The sequence below is a fragment of the Salvelinus namaycush genome, chromosome 28 (assembly GCF_016432855.1).
Source record: "Salvelinus namaycush isolate Seneca chromosome 28, SaNama_1.0, whole genome shotgun sequence".
NCBI lineage: Eukaryota > Metazoa > Chordata > Actinopteri > Salmoniformes > Salmonidae > Salvelinus > Salvelinus namaycush.
Genome location: NC_052334.1, coordinates 1691271 through 1712402, shown reverse-complemented (window position 1 = coordinate 1712402; position 21132 = coordinate 1691271). Strand labels below are relative to the sequence as shown.

Below are 21132 nucleotides of genomic sequence, written 5' to 3'. Positions count from 1 at the left end.
TTTCTTAAAATAGCTTTGTGGTATGAAATTGGGTAGACATTGGAAGAGGTAAAGAAACCTGGGTAGGACAACCATTTTAATAGCGTTTATACGACCAACCAAGGAAATAGGCAGAGTTTTCCAGAAATCTATATTTTGTTTAAGCTGATATATTTTCATGTCCCAATTCACTTTCAATAGCTGGTCAAGGTCTCTTGTCACTACAATGCCAAGGCTTGTGAACTTGTCCCTCACTGTTCTAAACGGGGTAGATTGCAGAAATTGCATATCCACAGGCCGTGATATTGGCATCAACTCACTTTTTTGCCAGTTTATCTTGTAGCCAGAGAAGGAGCCGAATGTGTTTATCAAGTTAAGTAATGGTGGAATAGAAGTTTTAGGCTTGGACAAAAACAAAAGAACATCGTCTGCATATAGGGAAATTTTGTGCTGTGTGTCTTTTATTTTAACAGAAGCTATATCGGCACATGCCCGAATGCGAGTAGCAAGGGGTTCCATGGCTATAGCGAAGAGAGCAGGCGAAATAGGGCACCCCTGTCGGCACCCCTTGAACAGGCGGAATGACTGCGACATTTCCTGATTGGTCACCACGGACGCCATTGGGTGTGCATAAATAATTCTTATCCAATTAATAAATTCCTTTCCAAATCCGAAATGCTCCAGAACCGACATCATATACTTCCACTCAATCTGATCAAACGCCTTCTCTGCATCAAGAGCTATTACCACTGCCTCAACTTTATGATCATGATACATTACGTTGAAAAGGCGTCTCAAATTGTAGTATATATGTCGGCCCGGGATAAAACCTGTCTGGTCAGGGTGTATGATGTCGGAAATATATTTTTTCAATCGGTTTGCCAATATCTTTGTCAACACCTTGTTTTCTATGGGGAGTAACGACACGGGGCGATACGACGACATCTCCATGGAATCTCTATCTTTTTTCAAGATCAGGGCTATTGTAGCCTCATACAGTGTTTGCGGGAGTTTGGTATTTTCTTTGGATTGTTGAAACATTCGCAGCATAAGTGGAGATAGACTAGCGCAGTACTTCTTATAGAATTCTATTACATATCCATCGGGCCCAGGGGCCTTGCTGTTTGGAAATTGTGCTATCGCTGTGTTAATTTCATCTAAGGTTATCCCTGCATCGAGTGCGGCAGCTGCCCCCCTGTCTAGTTTAGGAAGTTCACATTCAGCGAGAAAGCGTTCCATAGTTTGTGGATCAGTAGCATCGCATTTTGATTGGTATAGCTCTGAGTAAAACTGTGCAAAGCATTTATTAATGTCCTGCGGATCTGTTACTATTTTACCCTTCTTGTCTTTTATTTTGTGAATAGCTCTAGATGCTTGTACATGCCTTAGCTGTCTTGCTAATAATTTATGTGGTTTGTCCCCCAGTTCAAAATAACTTTGTTGCGTTCTAGCAAGTAAAGAGCCCACCCGTTTCGAAAGGATGGTATTGTATTCATACTTTAACTTTGTGATCTTCTCAAGGACTGTATACGAGGAATTTGTCCTAAAAACGTTCTCCTGTTCCCCTAACTCTCTTTCAATTTCTCTCAGCCTAGTATTGGCACGTTTCTTCCTCTCTGATGTATAAGAAATAATGTAACCTCTAATCACAGCCTTTAGAGATTCCCAAAGGGTGGAGTCGTCAACATCCCCCGTGTCGTTAGTACTGAGGAAAAAGGCAATCTGCTCCTTCAAATACTGACAAAAAGCCTCATCTTTCAACAGGTATGCGTCTAAGCGCCACGGTCGCCGACCTGTCGACATATTGTCGAGTTTCAGCACCATGGACAGAGGAGAGTGGTCCGTAATTAGAATGGGGTGATAGGTAACCGACTCAGCTGCTGAAATTAGTTTGGAGTCCAACAAAAAATAGTCAATTCTGGAATATGATTTATGAACTGATGAAAAGAAAGAATAATCCCTGTCTGTTGGGTGCGTCAGTCTCCAAATATCGACAATGTTAAGGTTTGTCATCAATGTATTTAGACAGACACTGGCATTTGATTGTTGAAGTGACCTTGATAGCTGTTTATCTAAAAGAGGATCTAACGTACAGTTAAAGTCACCTCCAACAATAACACTTGTATCCGAGATATTTGGTATGGCCTTAAATACCCTTTGAAAAAATAATGGATCATCGAAGTTGGGTCCATATAAATTGACCAAGGTTATTGGTTTTGAATTCAGTGTACCAGCCACAATAATATACCGACCATTAGGATCTGAAATCGAGGTTGAGTAAACAAAAGGAATGTTTTTCCTTATCAGGATTGCTACCCCTCTCGCTTTTGCATCAAAGTTAGACTGGTATATCTGACCGATCCAGCCGACTCGTAGCTTGGCCTGCGCGGAGCGTTTAATATGAGTTTCTTGAAGAAGCACTATGTCAGCACCCAGTGATTTAAGATGAGAAAAAACCTTAGCTCGTTTCACGACATGCCCTAATCCATTACAGTTCCAGCTGACTATCTTTATTCCACCTGGTCTACTCTGTGCTCGGTCACTATGTGGCATTTCTTATTTTAAAGCAAATTGCTGCTGTCCTACAAAACCCAGAAGAAAAACGTCCCGCCGTGCGGGAGCTTGTCATGCCACCTGTACTAATAAACGTGAACATAAAACACAGACCCCATCCCCCCTCCCGTCCCTTTACTGAGTGACTTCCCCAAACGAAGCACTCCTTGGCTAACACACAAACGTTAGGGTGTCTAGACATAAAGCTTGAACTAACTCGTCCTCTATAGATGCTCCGCATATAAACTAATATTAAATAACACTTAACTTAACTCTCACGTTAGGGGGTGAGTGGCGCCAAAACATGACATGCCAAACAATGCTATATTAGCCACAACATCTCACCTATCATATAAGTCCCAATTTCTGATCTTCTGATCGAAAAGACATAGGCCGGAAATTCAATTCACACACATTCCTGGCCTGTATTTGGCCATTTAGCCTGCTGGCACAGCCGTTCTGTATCCTCAGCCGGGGAGCTTGCTTGTCAAGAACAGATCGGCCTCTTTTGCGTTGTCAAACGTACGTGTTGATCCCTCGACTGTCACCTTAAACCGGGCTGGGAAGAGGAATCCATATCGGATGTTGGCCGCCCTGCATTTGTTGCGTACCTCATCATACTCTTTCCGTTGGTTCCTCACCTCCAAGGTAAGATCTGGGTAGAAAGACACCCTGGCTCCGTTGTAGTTAAGGGGGAACTTTTGACTAGCCAGCTTGAGGATGAGATCCCTGGTGTGGGGATAGTGCAGCCTTACAATGAATGGCCTTGGTGGCCCGCCCTTGGCCGGCTTCGTTGCCTGTGCTCTGTGTGCGCGGTCGATCAGGATGGCCGTTTTGAAGTGTTCACTCCCCAGCAATGCCGGTATCAGCTCCGAGACAAATTCAGTGGGTTTCCCTTTCTCAGTGTCCTCCTGGATCCCACATATTCGGATGTTCTGGCGTCTTGAATGCGACTCGAGCATTTCCAGTCGGGCCTTCAGGGTTTTGTTGTCATTTTTGAACGTTGCGCACTGTTTCTCTATGTCCTGTAGCCTGGCCTCGTGATCGATTGTCGTCTGCTCAACCTCGTGCACCCTTCCCTTAGTTGCCTTCACAGTTTCGGCCAAAGTCCCAATACTCTTTGAGATATCAGCCAACCTTGTGTTCACCTTCTTGCTTAGTGCGTTTATGGCCGCCAGTATGTCACGTTGAGTAGGATCTGTGGGGAACTCTTGGAAGCTAGCCTCTTCAGCTAGCTCCTCGTGGGTCGGCGACGTTGAAATTGGTTCGTTGTCTATCTCCTTCCAATTATCTTGTTTAGCGCCCCCTTTTTTGTTGCCTTTTCCCTTTGTCATATTTGTTTGAAGTTATAGGTTGTGAGAGGTTAAGATAAATATTAATTTGTTTCAAAATTGAGCGGAGCTCTAGCAATGCACGTCTACTCCATAGCACGCTCTCTAGCGCCCCCTCTCCCTTTATTTTTTTGAGCAGTGTATATACTTGTGTATTGATTTTAAAGAAAGGCATTGATGTTTATGGTTAGGTACATTGGTGCAACGGACAGTGCTTTTTTCGCAAATGCGCCAAACGGTTAAATCATCACCCGTTTAGCGAAGTAGGCTGTGATTCAATGAGAAATTGAGAAATTCACATCAATTTTATGCAACGCATATAACAACGATGTGTAGTTAACTAGTGATTATGTTAAGATTGATTTTTACAAGATAAGTTTAATGCTAGCTAGCAACTTACCTTGGCTTCTTGCTGCCCTCGCGTAACAGGTAGTCAGCCTGCCACGCAGGTTCCTCGTGGAGTGCAATGTAAGGCAGGTGGTTAGAGCGTTGGACTAGTAACCGGAAGGTTGCAAAAACAAATCCCCGAGCTGACAAGGTAAAAATCTGTCGCTCATTGAAAATAAGAATGTGTTCTTAACTGACTTGCCTAGTTAAATAAAGGTGTATAAAAAAAATATTGCCAAAATCGGTGTCCAAAAGTACTGATTTCCGATTGTTATGAAAACTTGAAAAATCGGCCCTAATTAAAATCGGCCATTCCGATTAATCAGTCGACCTCTACAAGAGACTGAAACACCCCCCCCCCCCCAACTATCTCAAGGCCATCAGACTGTTAAATAGCCATCACTAACCGTCTGCCACCCGGTTACTCTACCCTGCACCTTAGAGGCTGCTGCTCTATATACACACAGACATGGAATCACTGGCCACTTTAATAATGGAACACTAGTCACTTTAATAATGTTTACATACTGCTTTACTCATCTCATCTGTATATACTGTATTCTATTCTACTGTATTTTAGTCAACGCCACTCTGACATTGCTCGTCCAAATATTTATATATTTCTTCATTACATTCTTTTACTTTAGATGTGTGTATTGTTGTGAATTACTAGATAGTACTGCACTGTTGGAGCTAGAAACACAAGCAGAGGGCTGAAGCACATTAAAATGAGTCTGTCCTCGGTTGCAACACTCATTACAAAGTACCAAACTGCCCCTGGAAGCAACGTCAGCACAAGAACTGTTCGTCGGGAGCTTCATGAAATGGGTTTCCATGGCCGAGCAGCCGCACACAAGCCTAAGATCACCATGCGCAATGCCAAGCGTCGGCTGGAGTGGTGTAAAGCTCACCACCATTGGACTCTGGAGCAGTGGAAACACGTTCTCTGGAGTGATGAATCACGCTTCACATTCTGGCAGTCTGACGGACAAATCTGGGTTTGGCGGATGCCAGGAGAACGCTACCTGCCCCAATGCACAGTGCCAACTGTAAAGTTTGGTGGAGGAGGAATAATGGTCTGGGGATGTTTTTCATGGTTTCGGGCCCCTTAGTTCCAGTGAAGGCAAATCTTAACGCTACAGCATACAATGACATTCTAGACGATTCTGTGCTTCAAAATTTGTGCCAACAGTTTGGGGAAGGCCTTTTCCTGTTTCGGCATGACAATGCCCCCGTGCAAAAACCGAGGTCCATACAGAAATGATTTGTGGACATCGGTGTGGAAGAACTTGACTGGCCTGCACAGAGTCCTGACCTCAACCCTATCGAACACCTTTGGGATGAATTTGCCTAATAGCCCCAACATCAGTGCCCGACCTCACTAATGCTCGTGGCTGAATGGAAGCAAGTCCCCTCCCAACATCTAGTGAAAAAGCCTTCCCAGAAAAGTGGAGGCTGTTATAGCAGCAAAGGGGGGGACCAACTCCATATTAATGCCCATGATTTTTGGAATGAGATGTTGGACGAGCAGGTGTCCACATACTTTTGGTCATGTAGTGTACTTACGTCCTCTATGTCTTTGTCGTTGAATTTGTAGTTACAAGCCTCTTTGATGGCCTGCTCCTTCTTATTGATCTCATCTAGAGTGGGAACCTGCATACTGGCTATGATCATCTGTAGACAGAGAGAAGAGACATAACACGTTCAATAGTCCACAAGAGAGACTGCACTACGACAGGCCTGACATAACATGACATAACCTGTGAGGCTAACTAGCCACCTAACTATCCATCTAACTAGCATCCAACCAGCCATCTAACCAGTCACCTAACTAGTCATCCAACCAGTCGCCTAACTAGTCATCCAACCAGTCGCCTAACCAGTCATCCAACTAGTCATCCAACTAGTCATCCAACTAGTCATCCAACTAGTCATCCAACTAGTCATCCATCCAACCAGCCATCCATCCAACCAGCCATCCAACCAGCCATCCAACCAGCCGCCTAACCAGCCATCTAACCAGCCATCTAACCAGCCATCCAACCAGCCATCCAACTAGCCATCCAACTAGCCACCCAACCAGCCATCCAACTAGCCATCCAACTAGCCACCCAACCAGCCATCCAACTAGCCATCCATCCATCCATCCATCCAACCATCTAACTAGCCATCCAACCAGCCATCCAACTAGCCATCCAACTAGCCATCCAACTAGCCATCCATCCATCCAACCATCTAACTAGCCATCCAACCAGCCATCCAACTAGCCATCCAACCAGCCATCTAAGTATCCATCTAAGTATCCATCTAAGTATCCATCTAAGTATCCATCTAAGTATCCATCTAAGTATCCATCTAAGTATCCATCTAAGTATCCATTCACTCTCGCTAATCAACTGGTCTGTTTGAAATCTTGCCATCTACTAAGTGGTGGAGTTAAAGCAACCATGCCTCATCCAATCAGCACGCTCCCACTGGCACTTCCTCAAGTCTACATCCAATCAGCATTCTCCCACCACCACTTCCTCAAGTCTACATCCAATCAGCATTCTCTACCACCACTTTCTCAAGTCTACATCCAATCAGCATAGTGCGTACGGCCCAGTACATCACCGGGGCCAAACTTCCTGCCATCCAGGACCTCTATACCAGGCGGTATCAGAGGAAGGTCCTAAAAATGGTCAAAGACTCCAGCCACCCTAGTCATAGACTGTTCTCTCTGCTACCACACGGCAAGTGGTACTGGATCGCCAAGTCTCGGTCCAAGAGGCTTCTAAACGGCTTTTACCCCCAAGCCACAAGACTCCTGAACAGCTAATCAAATGGCTACCCAGACCATTTGCCCCCCCACTCTGGTACACCCTGTATATAGCCTCCACATTGACTCTGTACCGGTACCCCCTGTATATAGCCTCCACATTAACTCTGTACCGGTACCCCCTGTATATAGTCTCCACATTGACACTGTACCGGTACCCCCTGTATATAGCCTCCACATTGACTCTGTACCGTAACACCCTGTATATAGCCTCCACATTGACTCTGTAGCGGTACCCCCTGTATATAGCCTCCACATTGACACTGTACCGGTACCCCCTGTATATAGCCTCCACATTGACTCTGTACCGTAACACCCTGTATATAGCCTCCACATTGACTCTGTACCGGTACCCCCTGTATATAGCCTCCACATTGACACTGTACCGGTACCCCCTGTATATAGCCTCCACATTGACTCTGTACCGTAATACCCTGTATATAGCCTCCACATTGACTCTGTACCGTAACACCCTGTATATAGCCTCCACATTGACTCTGTACCGGTACCCCCTGTATATAGCCTCCACATTGACACTGTACCGGTACCCCCTGTATATAGCCTCCACATTGACTCTGTACCGTAACACCCTGTATATAGCCTCCACATTGACTCTGTACCGGTACCCCCTGTATATAGCCTCCACATTGACACTGTACCGGTACCCCCTGTATATAGCCTCCACATTGACTCTGTACCGTAATACCCTGTATATAGCCTCCACATTGACTCTGTACCGTAACACCCTGTATATAGCCTCCACATTGACTCTGTACCGGTACCCCCTGTATATAGCCTCCACATTGACACTGTACCGGTACCCCCTGTATATAGCCTCCACATTGACTCTGTACCGGTACCCCCTGTATATAGCCTCCACATTGACTCTGTACCGTAACACCCTGTATATAGCCTCCACATTGACTCTGTACTGGTACCCCCTGTATATAGCCTCCACATTGACACTGTACCGGTACCCCCTGTATATAGCCTCCACATTGACTCTGTACCGGTACCCCCTGTATATAGCCTCCACATTGACTCTGTACCGTAACACCCTGTATATAGCCTCCACATTGACTCTGTACCGTAACACCCTGTATATAGCCTCCACATTGACTCTGTACTGGTACCCCCTGTATATAGCCTCCACATTGACACTGTACCGTAACACCCTGTATATAGCCTCCACATTGACTCTGTACCGGTACCCCCTGTATATAGCCTCCACATTGACTCTGTACCGGTACACCCTGTATATAGCCTCCACATTGACTCTGTACTGGTACCCCCTGTATATAGCCTCCACATTGACTCTGAACCGGTACCCCCTGTATATAGCCTCCACATTGACTCTGTACCGGTACCCCCTGTATATAGCCTCCACATTGACTCTGTACCGTAACACCCTGTATATAGCCTCCACATTGACACTGTACCGGTACCCCCTGTATATAGCCTCCACATTGACTCTGTACCGGTACCCCCTGTATATAGCCTCCACATTGAGCCCCGCTATTGTTATTTACTGCTGCTCTTTAATTATTTGTTATTCTTATCTCATACCTTTTTTTTTTTTACTTAAAAAAAATAACCGCATTGTTGGTTAAGAGCTTGTAAGTAAGCATTTCACCTGCTGTATTCGGCACATGTTTTTTTATTTTTATTTCACCTTTATTTAACCAGGTAGGCTAGTTGAGAACAAGTTCTCATTTGCAACTGCGACCTGGCCAAGATAAAGCATAGCAGTGTGAACAGACAACAACACAGAGTTACACATGGAGTAAACAATAAACAAGTCAATAACATGGTAGAAAAAAAGAGAATCTATATACAATGTGTGCAAAAGGCATGAGGTAGGCAATAAATCGAATAATTACAATTTAGCAGATTAACACTGGAGTGATAAATCATCAGATGATCATGTGCAAGAAGAGATACTGGTGTGCAAAAGAGCAGAAAAGTAAATAAATAAAAGCAGTATGGGGGGTGAGGTAGGTAAATTGGGTGGGTAGTTTACAGATGGACTATGTACAGCTATGTACAGCTGTGACAAATAAAATTTGATTTGATGTTCAGTAACTAAATGTTGTTTAACATCGCAGATAGAAATGTCATGAATAGATCTAATGTGATTCCTTATTCTACATATCAGAGAGGCATGTTTGTTCTACAAGGAATATTTCTATCTGAACGTTCCAAAACATTGCGTCATGCTGAACGCACCCACATTCTCCTCCTGCCACTTCCTCAAGTCAACCATCCAATCAGCATTCTCCTCCTGCCACTCCCTCAAGTCAACTATCCAATCAGGAATTCTCCTCCTGCCACATTCTCAAGTCAACCATCCAATCAGCATTCTCCTCCTGCCACTCCCTCAAGTCAACTATCCAATCAGGAATTCTCCTCCTGCCACATTCTCAAGTCAACCATCCAATCAGCATTCTCCTCCTGCCACTTTCTCAAGTCAACTATCCAATCAGCATTCTCCTCCTGCCACTTCCTCAAGTCAACCATCCAATCAGCATCCGCCTCCTGCCACTCCCTCAAGTCAACCATCCAATCAGCATTCTCCTCCTGCCACTCCCTCAAGTCAACCATCCAATCAGCATTCTCCTCCTGCCACTTCCTCAAGTCAACTATTCAATCAGCATTCGCCTCCTGCCACTCCCTCAAGTCAACTATCCAATCAGCATTCGCCTCCTGCCACTCCCTCAAGTCAACAATCCAATCAGCATTCTCCTCCTGCCACTCCCTCAAGTCAACCATCCAATCAGCATGCTCCTCCAGTCAACTCACCGCCTCTTTCCACTTCATGAACTCGTTTTCTGTGAACTCCTGATTGGACACAAACTCCAGTCTGAAGACTCGGGTGTCACCACCATGCCTAGAGGAGAAATATGGGACAGAGCACAGAGAAACATTTAGTCGGCATAGAGAAACGGGCAGAGGAGGAGAGAAACGGGCAGAGAGAAACGGGCAGAGAGAAACAGGCAGAGAGAAACAGGCAGAGAGAAACAGGCAGAGAGAAACAGGCAGAGAGAAACAGGCAGAGAGAAACAGGCAGAGAGAAACAGGCAGAGAGAAACGCGCAGAGAGAAACGGGCAGAGAGAAACGGGCAGAGAGAAACGGGCAGAGGAGGAGAGAAACAGGCAGAGAGAAACAGGCAGAGGAAGAGAGAAACGGGCAGAGGAGGCGAGAAACGGGCAGAGGAGGCGAGAAACGGGCAGAGGAGGCGAGAAACGGGCAGAGGAGGCGAGAAACGGGCAGAGGAGGCGAGAAACGGGCAGAGGAGGAGAGAAACGGGCAGAGAGAAACAGGCAGAGAGAAACAGGCAGAGAGAAACAGGCAGAGAGAAACAGGCAGAGAGAAACAAGCAGAGAGAAACAGGCAGAAGAGGAGAGAAACGGGCAGAAGAGGAGAGAAACGGGCAGAAGAGGAGAGAAACGGGCAGAAGAGGAGAGAAACGGGCAGAAGAGGAGAGAAACGGGCAGAAGAGGAGAGAAACGGGCAGAGGAGGAAAGAAACGGGCAGAGGAGGAAAGAAACGGGCAGAGTAGGAGAGAAACGGGCAGAGGAGAAAGCCAAGGGTAGTAGCAGGTAAGAGCAGAGTAGTTTTAAATGAATGATGCCGCCGTACCGTAACTGTAGTCCTTTGTTCGTCCGGGTCGTTCCCAACTGGTACACCTTAGCCGTCTCTACCACGTCAACTATTTCAGCCACCTTATCACAGGGAATTACAAGAAATACTAATTATTGAACATAGCTAACTGAAAATTCAAATGACACAAAACATATAGAAAAAGGTCTACAGCAACATTGCCAAGGAACAATCTCCAAAGTTAAATAGGAATACGGCTGGTTTCCCCCAGACACAGAGTAAGCCCTAGTCACTTTCAATGGAGATTCACCATTGAACTATCTTAATCTGGGTCCAGGAAACTGCCCCAATAAATAACTGCATCTTGTTACCCTGTAAACTGGTTTGCTACTACTGTTCCCGATGCCTATCCGTACGAAGCAACCGTTCACGGTCTTCTGGAAGAACGGCATGTGACACCAGCGCTCCAGTTTGTGTCGGGACAGACGCACGCGGTTCAGTTCGTCTGGTAGTGACACGGGCTGCGACTTCGGTGGCGTCTCCTCTTTCCTGGAACGACACAAAGACAGGAAACAGAAACGTTGGTCAAGTGTTTTCTTATCTCAAGAAAAACAACTTACAAGACCCGGAATGGAACAAACTGTCCATATAGAGCTATTATCAAAACGTTGCCTGGCACTGAACAACAGTACAACTCTCTACAGCAGACACTCTCAGTAGAACTATCAATTAAACCATGATCTGTCTATCAACTAAATCATTATCTGTCTATCTGCAGCAGACACACACACAGTAGAACTATCAATTACAGCATTATCTGTCTATCTACAGCTGACACACTCAGTATAACTATCAACTAAACCATTATCTGTCTATCAATTACAGCATTATCTGTCTATCTACAGCCGACACACTCAGTAGAACTATCAATTAAAGCATTATCCGTCTATCAACTACACCATTATCTGTCTATCTACAGCAGACACACTCAGTAGTACTATCAACAAAACCATTATCTGTCTATCTACAGCAGACACACACACAGTAGTACTATCAATTAAAGCATTATCTGTCCATCTTCAGCTGACACACAGTACTATCAATTAAAGCATTATCTGTATATCTACAGCTGACACACTCAGTAGAACTATCAATTAAACCATTATCTGTCTATCTACAGCAGACACACACAGTAGTACTATCAATTAAAGCATTATCTGTCCATCTACAGCTGACACACTCAGTAGTACTATCAATTAAAGCATTATCTGTCTATCTACAGCAGACACACTCGCACACACACACTCAGTAGAACTATCAACAAAACCATGATCTGTCCATCTACAGCAGACACACACAGTAGTACTATCAATTAAAGCATTATCTGTCCATCTTCAGCTGACACACACAGTACTATCAATTAAAACATTATCTGTATATCTACAGCTGACACACTCAGTAGTACTATCAACAAAACCATTATCTGTCCATCTACAGCAGACACACACACACACACACACACAGTAGAACTATCAATTAAAGCATTATCTGTCCATCTACAGCTGACACACACAGTTGTACTATCAATTAAAGCATTATCTGTCCATCTTCAGCTGACACACACAGTACTATCAATTAAAGCATTATCTGTATATCTACAGCTGACACACAAACAGTAGTACTATCAATTAAAGCATTATCTGTCTATCATTATCTGCAGCGGATAGATAAAAAGATACTCACTCCTCGTCTTCGGAATAAGATGAAGAGTGTGAACTGCGATCGCTCTTTACAGATGATTTGTCGTCATCCTCCTCCTCTTCCTCCTCCTCATCGTCTGAGTAAACCTCGCTGGTTTTCAGGGGCAGCCGTTTCGCCAGGAGCTCCGCTGTCCAAATTTAAAAAATATTGTCATTTAGCAGACAAATCACTTTAAACTTTATTTAAAGTACATTTCACAAACATGTCTTCTGTTCTCCCAACAGAGATCAAAGTTCAATACACAGGAAGACAAACCAAAATGTTTTACAAAAGGAAATAAGAATTATATAGGAATAGGAAATAAGAAAACCAACATTTCTTATTGGAGAAATACAGATAACACCCCCCCCCCCCCCCCGGTTTCACAACCACCCGTTGACCCAGTCCATAAATGCCATCTATTGACTACATGTATCGCTTGATGACAATGGAAATGTGAGGACAAACACTGCACAGTCAACAGACCTGTCCTGGTTTTCTTCTTCTCTCTCTCTGCTTTCAGTTCCTCCATGGCCTGAGACTTTTTATCTAGTTTCTCATCCCGTTTAGTTCTCCTCTCCTTGTTGTGAGACATAACCTACAAGGAGAACGCAGTCACAATGTACCGGTAAGGACTAACGGAACAAACTAAAGTAAGTGCTGTTGTTTCTATACAAGGTTCTGGGATTAGAAGATGTACTCACCACTTGCTGGTCCTGATGACTTCGGTCCTCATGATGACCGCTGGATGATCTCTCACGCTTCTTGTGTTCTTCTTCGTGTTTCTTTTTCTTCTCCTCTTTCTCCTTCTTCTTCGCTGTTTTCAGCTTCTTTTTAATTTCAAATCTGACAGAAAGATTCACAGTGTCAGGCGAACGGTGTTCGATGACGAGTTACGTAGTAATAATCCCAGGATATTCATTTCATATCACCTAAAACAGCCGAACAAAGTCAACTGGTCTACTGATCAAGTATAACAGCCACAGGGATGTGAAACTCTATATCTTGGGTGTGCTATTCATTCACCTTTCTTAAAAATTCTTTATATGAACAAAATAACTAGAATAATGTTCACAAGCCAACAAGCCTCTGTACTCTTATGGCTCCAGACAGACGGTAACAACTCTCCTGGTGAACACACCCCTGGCCCTGTACTCTTATGGCTCCAGACAGACGGTAACAACTCTCCTGCTGAACACACCCCTGGCCCTGTACTCTTATGGCTCCAGACAGACGGTAACAACTCTCCTGCTGAACACACCCCTGGCCCTGTACTCTTATGGCTCCAGACAGACGGTAACAACTCTCCTGCTGAACACACCCCTGGCCCTGTACTCTTATGACCCCAGACAGACGGTAACAACTCCTCTGCTTGTCCTATTCTCACCTCCTCTTGAGCACCTCCCTCTTCTCTATTCTGTTGAAGAGCTCCTGCTCCCTCTCCTTCTCAGTCATCTGCTCCAGCCGAGCCCTGTCCTCCTCGTCTCCCATCAGGTCCTCTCCGTAGCCGTCCCTGAAGACATCGTCCTCCGACGAGGAGTCTGAGCTGGAGGCAGAGCTGTTGCTCTCTGAGTCAGACACCTCACCTGGTGGAGGAGAACATTATATGGCATTAGCATTGTTGTGGAGAGAAAGACGGCATAAATGGGATCCTCTTTTAGACTGCATCTATATGACGATACAGGGCCGTCTCAATGGCCACGACGATACAGGGCCGTCTCTATGGCCACGACGATACAGGGCCGCCTCCATGGCCACGACGATACAGGGCCGCCTCCATGGCCACGACGATACAGGGCCGCCTCCATGGCCACGACAATACAGGGCCGTCTCTATGGCCACGACGATACAGGGCCGTCTCTATGGCCACGACGATACAGGGCCGGCTCTATGGCCACGACGATACAGGGCCGGCTCTATGGCCACGACGATACAGGGCCGGCTCTATAGCAGCATATTTTGTCTGTGTTAAGGCACCTTTCAATATGAGAGTCAAATCAATTGTTGGTCACATTAACCAAAGGCAGCAATTAACCACTCTCGTGGGGTCTGTCTCAATTCGTCTTTATATGTTTCCTTGCATCCCATCTCCTCACCTCCTTCTCAACCGTATTGTAGGAGAAGATAGAAGGTCCCTCCCCTCGGATCATCCTCTCCAATGTGTTTTGAGAAGGAGCCAAGGACAGAGGATTCCAGAATGAGCCCGGACCTTCAGAGAACTTACTGTTGTTAGTGGAACCACTGACAGCTACTAATCTCTTGGGTTACCTCCTGAAGTGTGGACGTAAAAGCTTTAGATTGTTGTAAGCAGGTTTATTTTATTTATTTAACTAGGCACGTCAGTTAAGAACAAATTCTTATTTTCAATGACGGCCTAGAAAAAGTGGGTTAACTGCCTTGTTCAGGGGCAGAATGACAGATTTTTACCTTGTCAGCTCGGAGTCAAACTAGCAACCTTTCGGTTACTGGCCCAACGCTCTAACCACTAGGCTACGCTGCCGCCCCTCCACTCTAACCACTAACCCAACGCTCTATCGCCCTGCTGGAGGGAGTTTCCACTATTAAATCCACGAGAGGGCGTATGTAAGTTCACACTTCGTAAGAAAGGGTGTAGAATCTGTCTGCAACCATTTTTTTTTTAAATATATATTTTTAAACGTACCCTCCTCGGGGGCAGAGCTGTCAGCAGAACTGTCTCCACCAGAACTCCCGGACGAAGCAGCTTTATGAACCCTCTTCTTCGCTGCCTCTTTCTTCTTCTCTGTTGCCGTCGGTTTCCCTGGCTTGACCTTCTTCTTGACTTTAGGACCACCGGCGGTCCACTACGTGAAAACAACACAGAAAACAGAACGTCAAGTGAAGCGTCAAGGACGATATGAAAGTAATGTTCACTTATACAGTGTCTCTTTCATGAGGGTTGATTTCCTGCACACAGATTAAGCCTAGTCTGGGGGATTAAGAAGTTATTTCAAAGGTGACCCTTTACATTGGGCGTGCTTCTTAGTCCGGGGAAAACAGCCGTAAGAAGATCAAACAATATGGAGAGAGGACGTTACTGTGACATACCTCATCATCACTGTCTGATGTCTCTGAGTCTGATGAGGCTGCGGGCTTGCTGACCGGCTGGTTGTCCTGCTGGTCATCCTGCTGGTCGTCCTGCTGGTCATCCGAGTCCACCCTCTTCCTCTTGGTGGCCAGAGACAGGAGCTCCTGGGGGCCACAGGGTGAGAGAGACAAGAGGTGAGATTAAAGCATGGACGAGTGAACTTATAGTGACGGGGAAACAGAGGCCGAAGTTGAGGAGCACACATTATGTTACGATATAGATATTATTAGATATTCTGAATAGAGAAAAAGGCACAATAGTGGAGAAACTGACATCTTGTAACAACATAGATCAACAGTTAATATTAATAGATTTTTACAGGATGAATGCTGCATGGTTCGCTCAGGGGACAGCGGATGTGTTAAGGTAACATTTCAATTGACCGACAAATCTCCTTTACAGCATATTTACAGTGGTTTCTGCGTGTTAGAAAGCGTTATAGTACTGTAGTAGTAAGTGATTCATAGTTTCTCAGTCACTCACTTTTATTGTGTCGTCTTTCATTTTATAGGTTGTGCAACTTAACTTATTGTATTTCAATATGATGCTGTGTAAATAACTAATGAGACATCACTTAGTAATAAATCTCTCTGTTGTAGTGTGTGTCAATTTTAAATTGTAGCTATGTTTGTTTATGTTAACCAACAGGCCGAATTGTTAACTACCAACACAAGCATTATGATATTAATTAGCTGCTAACTAACTAGTATTAAGTTTAACACCAAGCTAGCAAAGATAACTAGCTAGTTAGCAACTTCACTGCGGCAAGTTACGTGATGTTAAATCTACGATTGGCATGTTTTTAATAGCACAACATTGTCTGTAAAGTAAGTAACATGACATGCTATCTTTCAACACATTCCTCCGAAGCTAACTTTAGCTTATGGTTAAGCTAACTAGCTAGCTAACTGTTTTGTCAACACCAAAATATAACTTTAGCAGCGCCCATTACGTCTTGCAGGATATAATGTTATAAATCCGCAGGTCAGTGTATTCTCCGATGACCAAATTATCACAACGGGTTAGATTAATGTTGCCACATGATATTATACTGGGAATTAAATAACGCCAATAAAACTTCAGGCCTACGGCGCGGTGTTTTCCTCCAAACTCAAGACACAGCCAGCATGCTAACATTAGCTAGCTAACCCAAACTGTTCTTATCCGGTTGTCAACCACCCCTGCCTGCTAAGTAGCGGAAAACAAATTCAAATCCAGAAAAGGTGCAAGACTCACCTGATCTAAATTATCATCACTAGCGCTGTCTTCAGAGTCAGAGTCGATAACGACTCGACCTTTCCGTTTCTTTACATTCACCATGATTTAGCTAGTTGATAAGCTCGGCTACCTCTGTGTGCGGTGTGTTGTTGAAGACGGGAGAAACGGCGGTAGCTAAGTAGTTTAGCACCGCCAGACCTGAACTGGTCCTGAGACACACAAAGGCGCTAGAGTACCACTGAGCATGCGCCTCAATGACAAACGGCCCAACAGCAACAACAAAAAACTAGTGGAACCGAAAATAGCAGCGGTGTTTCCAGGGAGGATGTTAATCTACACGGACCACAAACCTTGGATATGGGAACTATACGTTATTTCTTAATGATTACACATGTATAAGTCTGTTAGAGCTCACAGATCACTGCACCTGTACATAGCCCATCTGTAAACAGCCCATCTATCTACCTCATCCCCATACTGTATTTATTTATCTGGCTCCTTTGCACCCCAGTATCTCTACTGCACATTCATCTTCTGCACATCTACCATTCCAGTGTTTAATTGCTATATTGTAATTTGCTTTATCTTGGCCAGGTCGCAGTTTCAAATGAGAACTTGTTCTCAACTAGCCTACCTGGTTAATTAAGTAAAGGTGAAATTAAATAAAAACATTATACAAATGTTATCATATGTATTCTACGCTGTGAGTGATGAACACAATGCTATCTACCAAAGGCCAGTTCTAAATCGATACAAGAGACAGATCCAACGGGGAAAATTAGCTGACTAGCTAAAGTCATCATTCACATGTTCTGTTTAAAGGTGAATTGGCTCTGGATGCCAAAACAGCCAAATACTCCAACTAAACGTGAATCGATTCTCAATTGCGGTACAGTTCTAGAAACATAAATCCATCTAGTTTATTTTGTATTATTATTATGAACTTTAAAACAAATGCAAAAACAAAAATATACAAACAAGATTACATTAAGCTAACAGACAGGGGTATTACATATCGAGATTTAAAAATTGTCAAAAAGTTGTATGGTATTGCTTTTTTGTTTTTAAACTTATTTATAATTTCAAAATAATATTTAAATTATATCTTAAACAATGTGAAGTGGGGTTTGTTCTCCTCCCACTTATTTTATGGATAAATAATCCATGAAAAATAAAACAAATTAACAATTAAAGTTAAATCAGGGTATATATCATTTGGATCAAAATAAAACATATCAGAGTTTTTCAAATGAACATTAATAGTAGTTTATTTTAAAATAAAATATTCTAACTCACTCCTAAATTTTATGACTTAAGAACATTCCCAAAATAAATGGTCAAGAGTCTCTGGGTCACAACCACAAAATACACATTTATTATCAATAGCTATTTAGAATCTGTGTACAATAAAGGTCTTTAGAGGATAGATTCTATGAATGAGTTTGTATGATTCTTCTTTCACCTTATTAGATATACAATATTTGCCAGACAACAACGAGACTTTGTTCCAGTTCACTTGTCCTAGGGCTGTATTCCAGTATGTTCTAGCAAAGGGAATAGTAACATATTGACATAGTTTCCTTATATACATGTTATTACATGTATAGTTTAACATGTAAATTCCTTCTAGCTGTATTGAGGCTACAAAATCCTCAACAGTTGCACTTTGAGTATTGTTATATTCTCCTAAGAGAAGAATAGCACCTTTAGGGACAGCTCTAACAACTATTTGAAACTTCTCAGGCTTGAACGTAACATTGTGTCTTATAAGTACTTGTTAATGAAAGGTAGCAAGCTAAATAGGGATCTTACCCACAAGTTGCATTTGAGTAAGAATTCTGACCACCAATCTGTTGGAATATATAAATAAAATATTTAATATTAGATGATAAAGATTATATTAGAGGTTTTAAAATCCAGAGCATTCAAACCTCCCTCACTTTGGGTGCTACATATTACCGCTTTTCTTAAATAATTAGGTTAATTCCTCCATATGAAGTTAAATAATTTAGTATCAACCATTTTAGTTACTGACAGAGGAACATCGAAGGCAAGGGAGGTATAAACTAATCTGAACAGACCTTCAGATTTTTACAGAAGTACACATCTTTTACAGGGATATTACATACTGAGTTTAAGTCATGTCTTTTCAACGCAAATTATTCACATTTCCTAATATTCAAAGAAAAACGAGATACATGTGAGAAGGCATTATTTGACCCTGCTGGTCATCTATGAACGTTTGAACATCTTGGCCATGTACTGTTATAATCTCCACCGGCACAGCCAGAAGAGGACTGGCCACCCCTCAGAGCCTGGTTCCTATCTAGGTTTCTTCCTAGGTTCCTGTCTTTTTAAGGAATGTGCTTCTGTGCCACCGTGCTTCTGCATTGCTTGCTGTTTGGGGTTTTAGGCTGGGTTTCTGTATAGCACTTTGTGACATCGGCTGATGTAGAAAGGGCTTTATCAATACATTTGATTGACTAATACACTCAATAGTTTTCCTGGCTTCATTATGATCTTTTAAATGGCGTTGTCGTCAGCCAATTGTGAATATTTTCTCTTTATCTTGTATCTGAATACCCCTAAAACTATCCTTATTGAGATGAAGTGCCATAAATTGTGTGACCAATAAAAATAAGAAAGGAGAAACTGGGCATCCTTGTTTAATTCCACATCTAATGTCGAATCTCTGTGAAGTTCCATGGGATAATTTAACAGAGCTGTTACTGTTACTGTAAAGTGTCTTAATTACACTTTGAAAATATAGAAAATAAAAATAAAAATTAAGATTCTAAAAAATGAAATGTTAAAATCCTTGTAAAAGTTTACAAATAAAATAAAGCTATCTTCCATAATGTGCTTATTGTAGTCTATCAAGTCCAATACTAGTCGAATATTACAATATTATTACACGTACAGTACCAGTCAAAAGTTTGGACACACCTACTCATTCCAGAGTTTTTTAAATATTTTTTTTTACTATTTCCAACATTGTAGAATAATAGTGAAGACATCAAAACTATGAAATAACACATATGGAATCATGTAGTAACCAAAAAAAGTGTAAACAAATCAAAATATATTTTATGTTTTAGATTCTTCAAAGTAGCCACCCTTTTGCCTCGATGACAGCTTTGCATACTCTTGGCATTCTCTCAACCAGCTTCATGAGGTAGTCACCTGGAATACATTTCAATTAACAGGTGTGTCTTGTTAAAAGTTCATTTGTGGAATTTCTTAATGCTTTTGAGCCAATCAGTTGTGTTGTGACAAGGTTGGCGTGGTATACAGAAGATAGCCCTATTTGGTAAAAGACCAAGTCCATATTATGGCAAGAACAGCTCAAAAAAGCAAACAGAAACAACAGTCCATCTTTACTTTAAGACATGAGGGTCAGTCAATCCGGAAAATTCCAAGAACTTTGAAAGTTTATTCAAGTACAGTCGCAAATACCATCAAGCGCTATGATGAAACTGGCTCTCATGAGGACCGCCACAGGAAAGGAAGACCCAGAGTTACCTCTGCTGCAGAGGATAAGTTCATTAGTTACCAGCCTCAGAAATTACAGCCCAAATGAATACTTCACATAGTAACAGACACATCTCAACATACACTGTTCAGAGGAGACTGCATGAATCAGGCCGTCATGGTCAAATTGCTGCAAAGAAACAACCACTAAAGGACACCAATAAGAAGAAGAGACTTGCTTGGGCCAAGAAACACGAGCAATGGACATTAGATCGGTGGAAATCTGAAATGACAATGAGTTGGCGTGATCGCAGACAGACTGGCACTCAGGCTAGTCTTTCCTCTCCCAAACAATGAGCATGTCCTTCCGTGTTACAGAATTAGTTTAGGTAAAGTATCCATTTATTATGTTAAACCTAAACATTTTTTTTTTTTTTTTTACAGGATCTGTTTGACAGTAAGCATCATGATTGGTCCAGTTTCAACATCCGTGTTGCCAGGTGTCCATGGATGGTCAACGTCAGGGCTGAGACGGACTTCTCCAACCAGAAAGATGACATATACAGTTACTTCCTGTACACACGGGGGAGGGTCTTGCTGGTAAGATGTCAAGGTGCAGTATAGCCAGGTGTCCAGAGTTTCAGAACTGTCTTCAGTGGTTTGAGTCCCACAAAGTACATATTAACCTGGCTACCAGTCTGTTTGTGCTGTCATGCCAACGCCAAATAGGTTTCCACGACAGCACAAAGTACATATTAACCTGGCTACTAGTCCGTTTGTGCTGTCATGCCAACGCCAAATAGGTTTCCACAACAGCACAAACAGATCTGGGACAACGCTAACTACTTGCGTGACTCATTTCCAATTTCTGGTATCACCGTGTGATCTTGTGAAAGCTAATATGTTCCAGAAGTGTTTGGGTCCAAGA

The 21132-nt window shown here is 43.1% G+C and overlaps 1 protein-coding gene across 2 annotated transcripts in view; it reads right to left on the bottom strand.

The window, feature by feature from the left end:
• rtf1 (RTF1 homolog, Paf1/RNA polymerase II complex component) overlaps nucleotides 1-16947 on the bottom strand; it is a 34178-nt gene extending 17231 nt beyond the window's left edge. The window contains exons 1-11 of one of the 2 annotated variants that reach the window (XM_038967106.1): nucleotides 16752-16947; nucleotides 15476-15619; nucleotides 15072-15231; nucleotides 13797-13995; nucleotides 13114-13255; nucleotides 12896-13007; nucleotides 12413-12557; nucleotides 11041-11218; nucleotides 10709-10791; nucleotides 9868-9955; nucleotides 5817-5924 (exon numbers count right to left, since the gene is read on the bottom strand). In XM_038967106.1, the coding sequence (XP_038823034.1) occupies nucleotides 5817-5924; nucleotides 9868-9955; nucleotides 10709-10791; nucleotides 11041-11218; nucleotides 12413-12557; nucleotides 12896-13007; nucleotides 13114-13255; nucleotides 13797-13995; nucleotides 15072-15231; nucleotides 15476-15619; nucleotides 16752-16835 (1443 nt within the window). In that variant the 5' untranslated portion in view covers nucleotides 16836-16947. The remainder of the gene's footprint in view (nucleotides 1-5816; nucleotides 5925-9867; nucleotides 9956-10708; nucleotides 10792-11040; nucleotides 11219-12412; nucleotides 12558-12895; nucleotides 13008-13113; nucleotides 13256-13796; nucleotides 13996-15071; nucleotides 15232-15475; nucleotides 15620-16751) is intronic. The other variant, XM_038967107.1, reaches the window with a different exon arrangement.
• Nucleotides 16948-21132: the final 4185 nt, after the last annotated feature.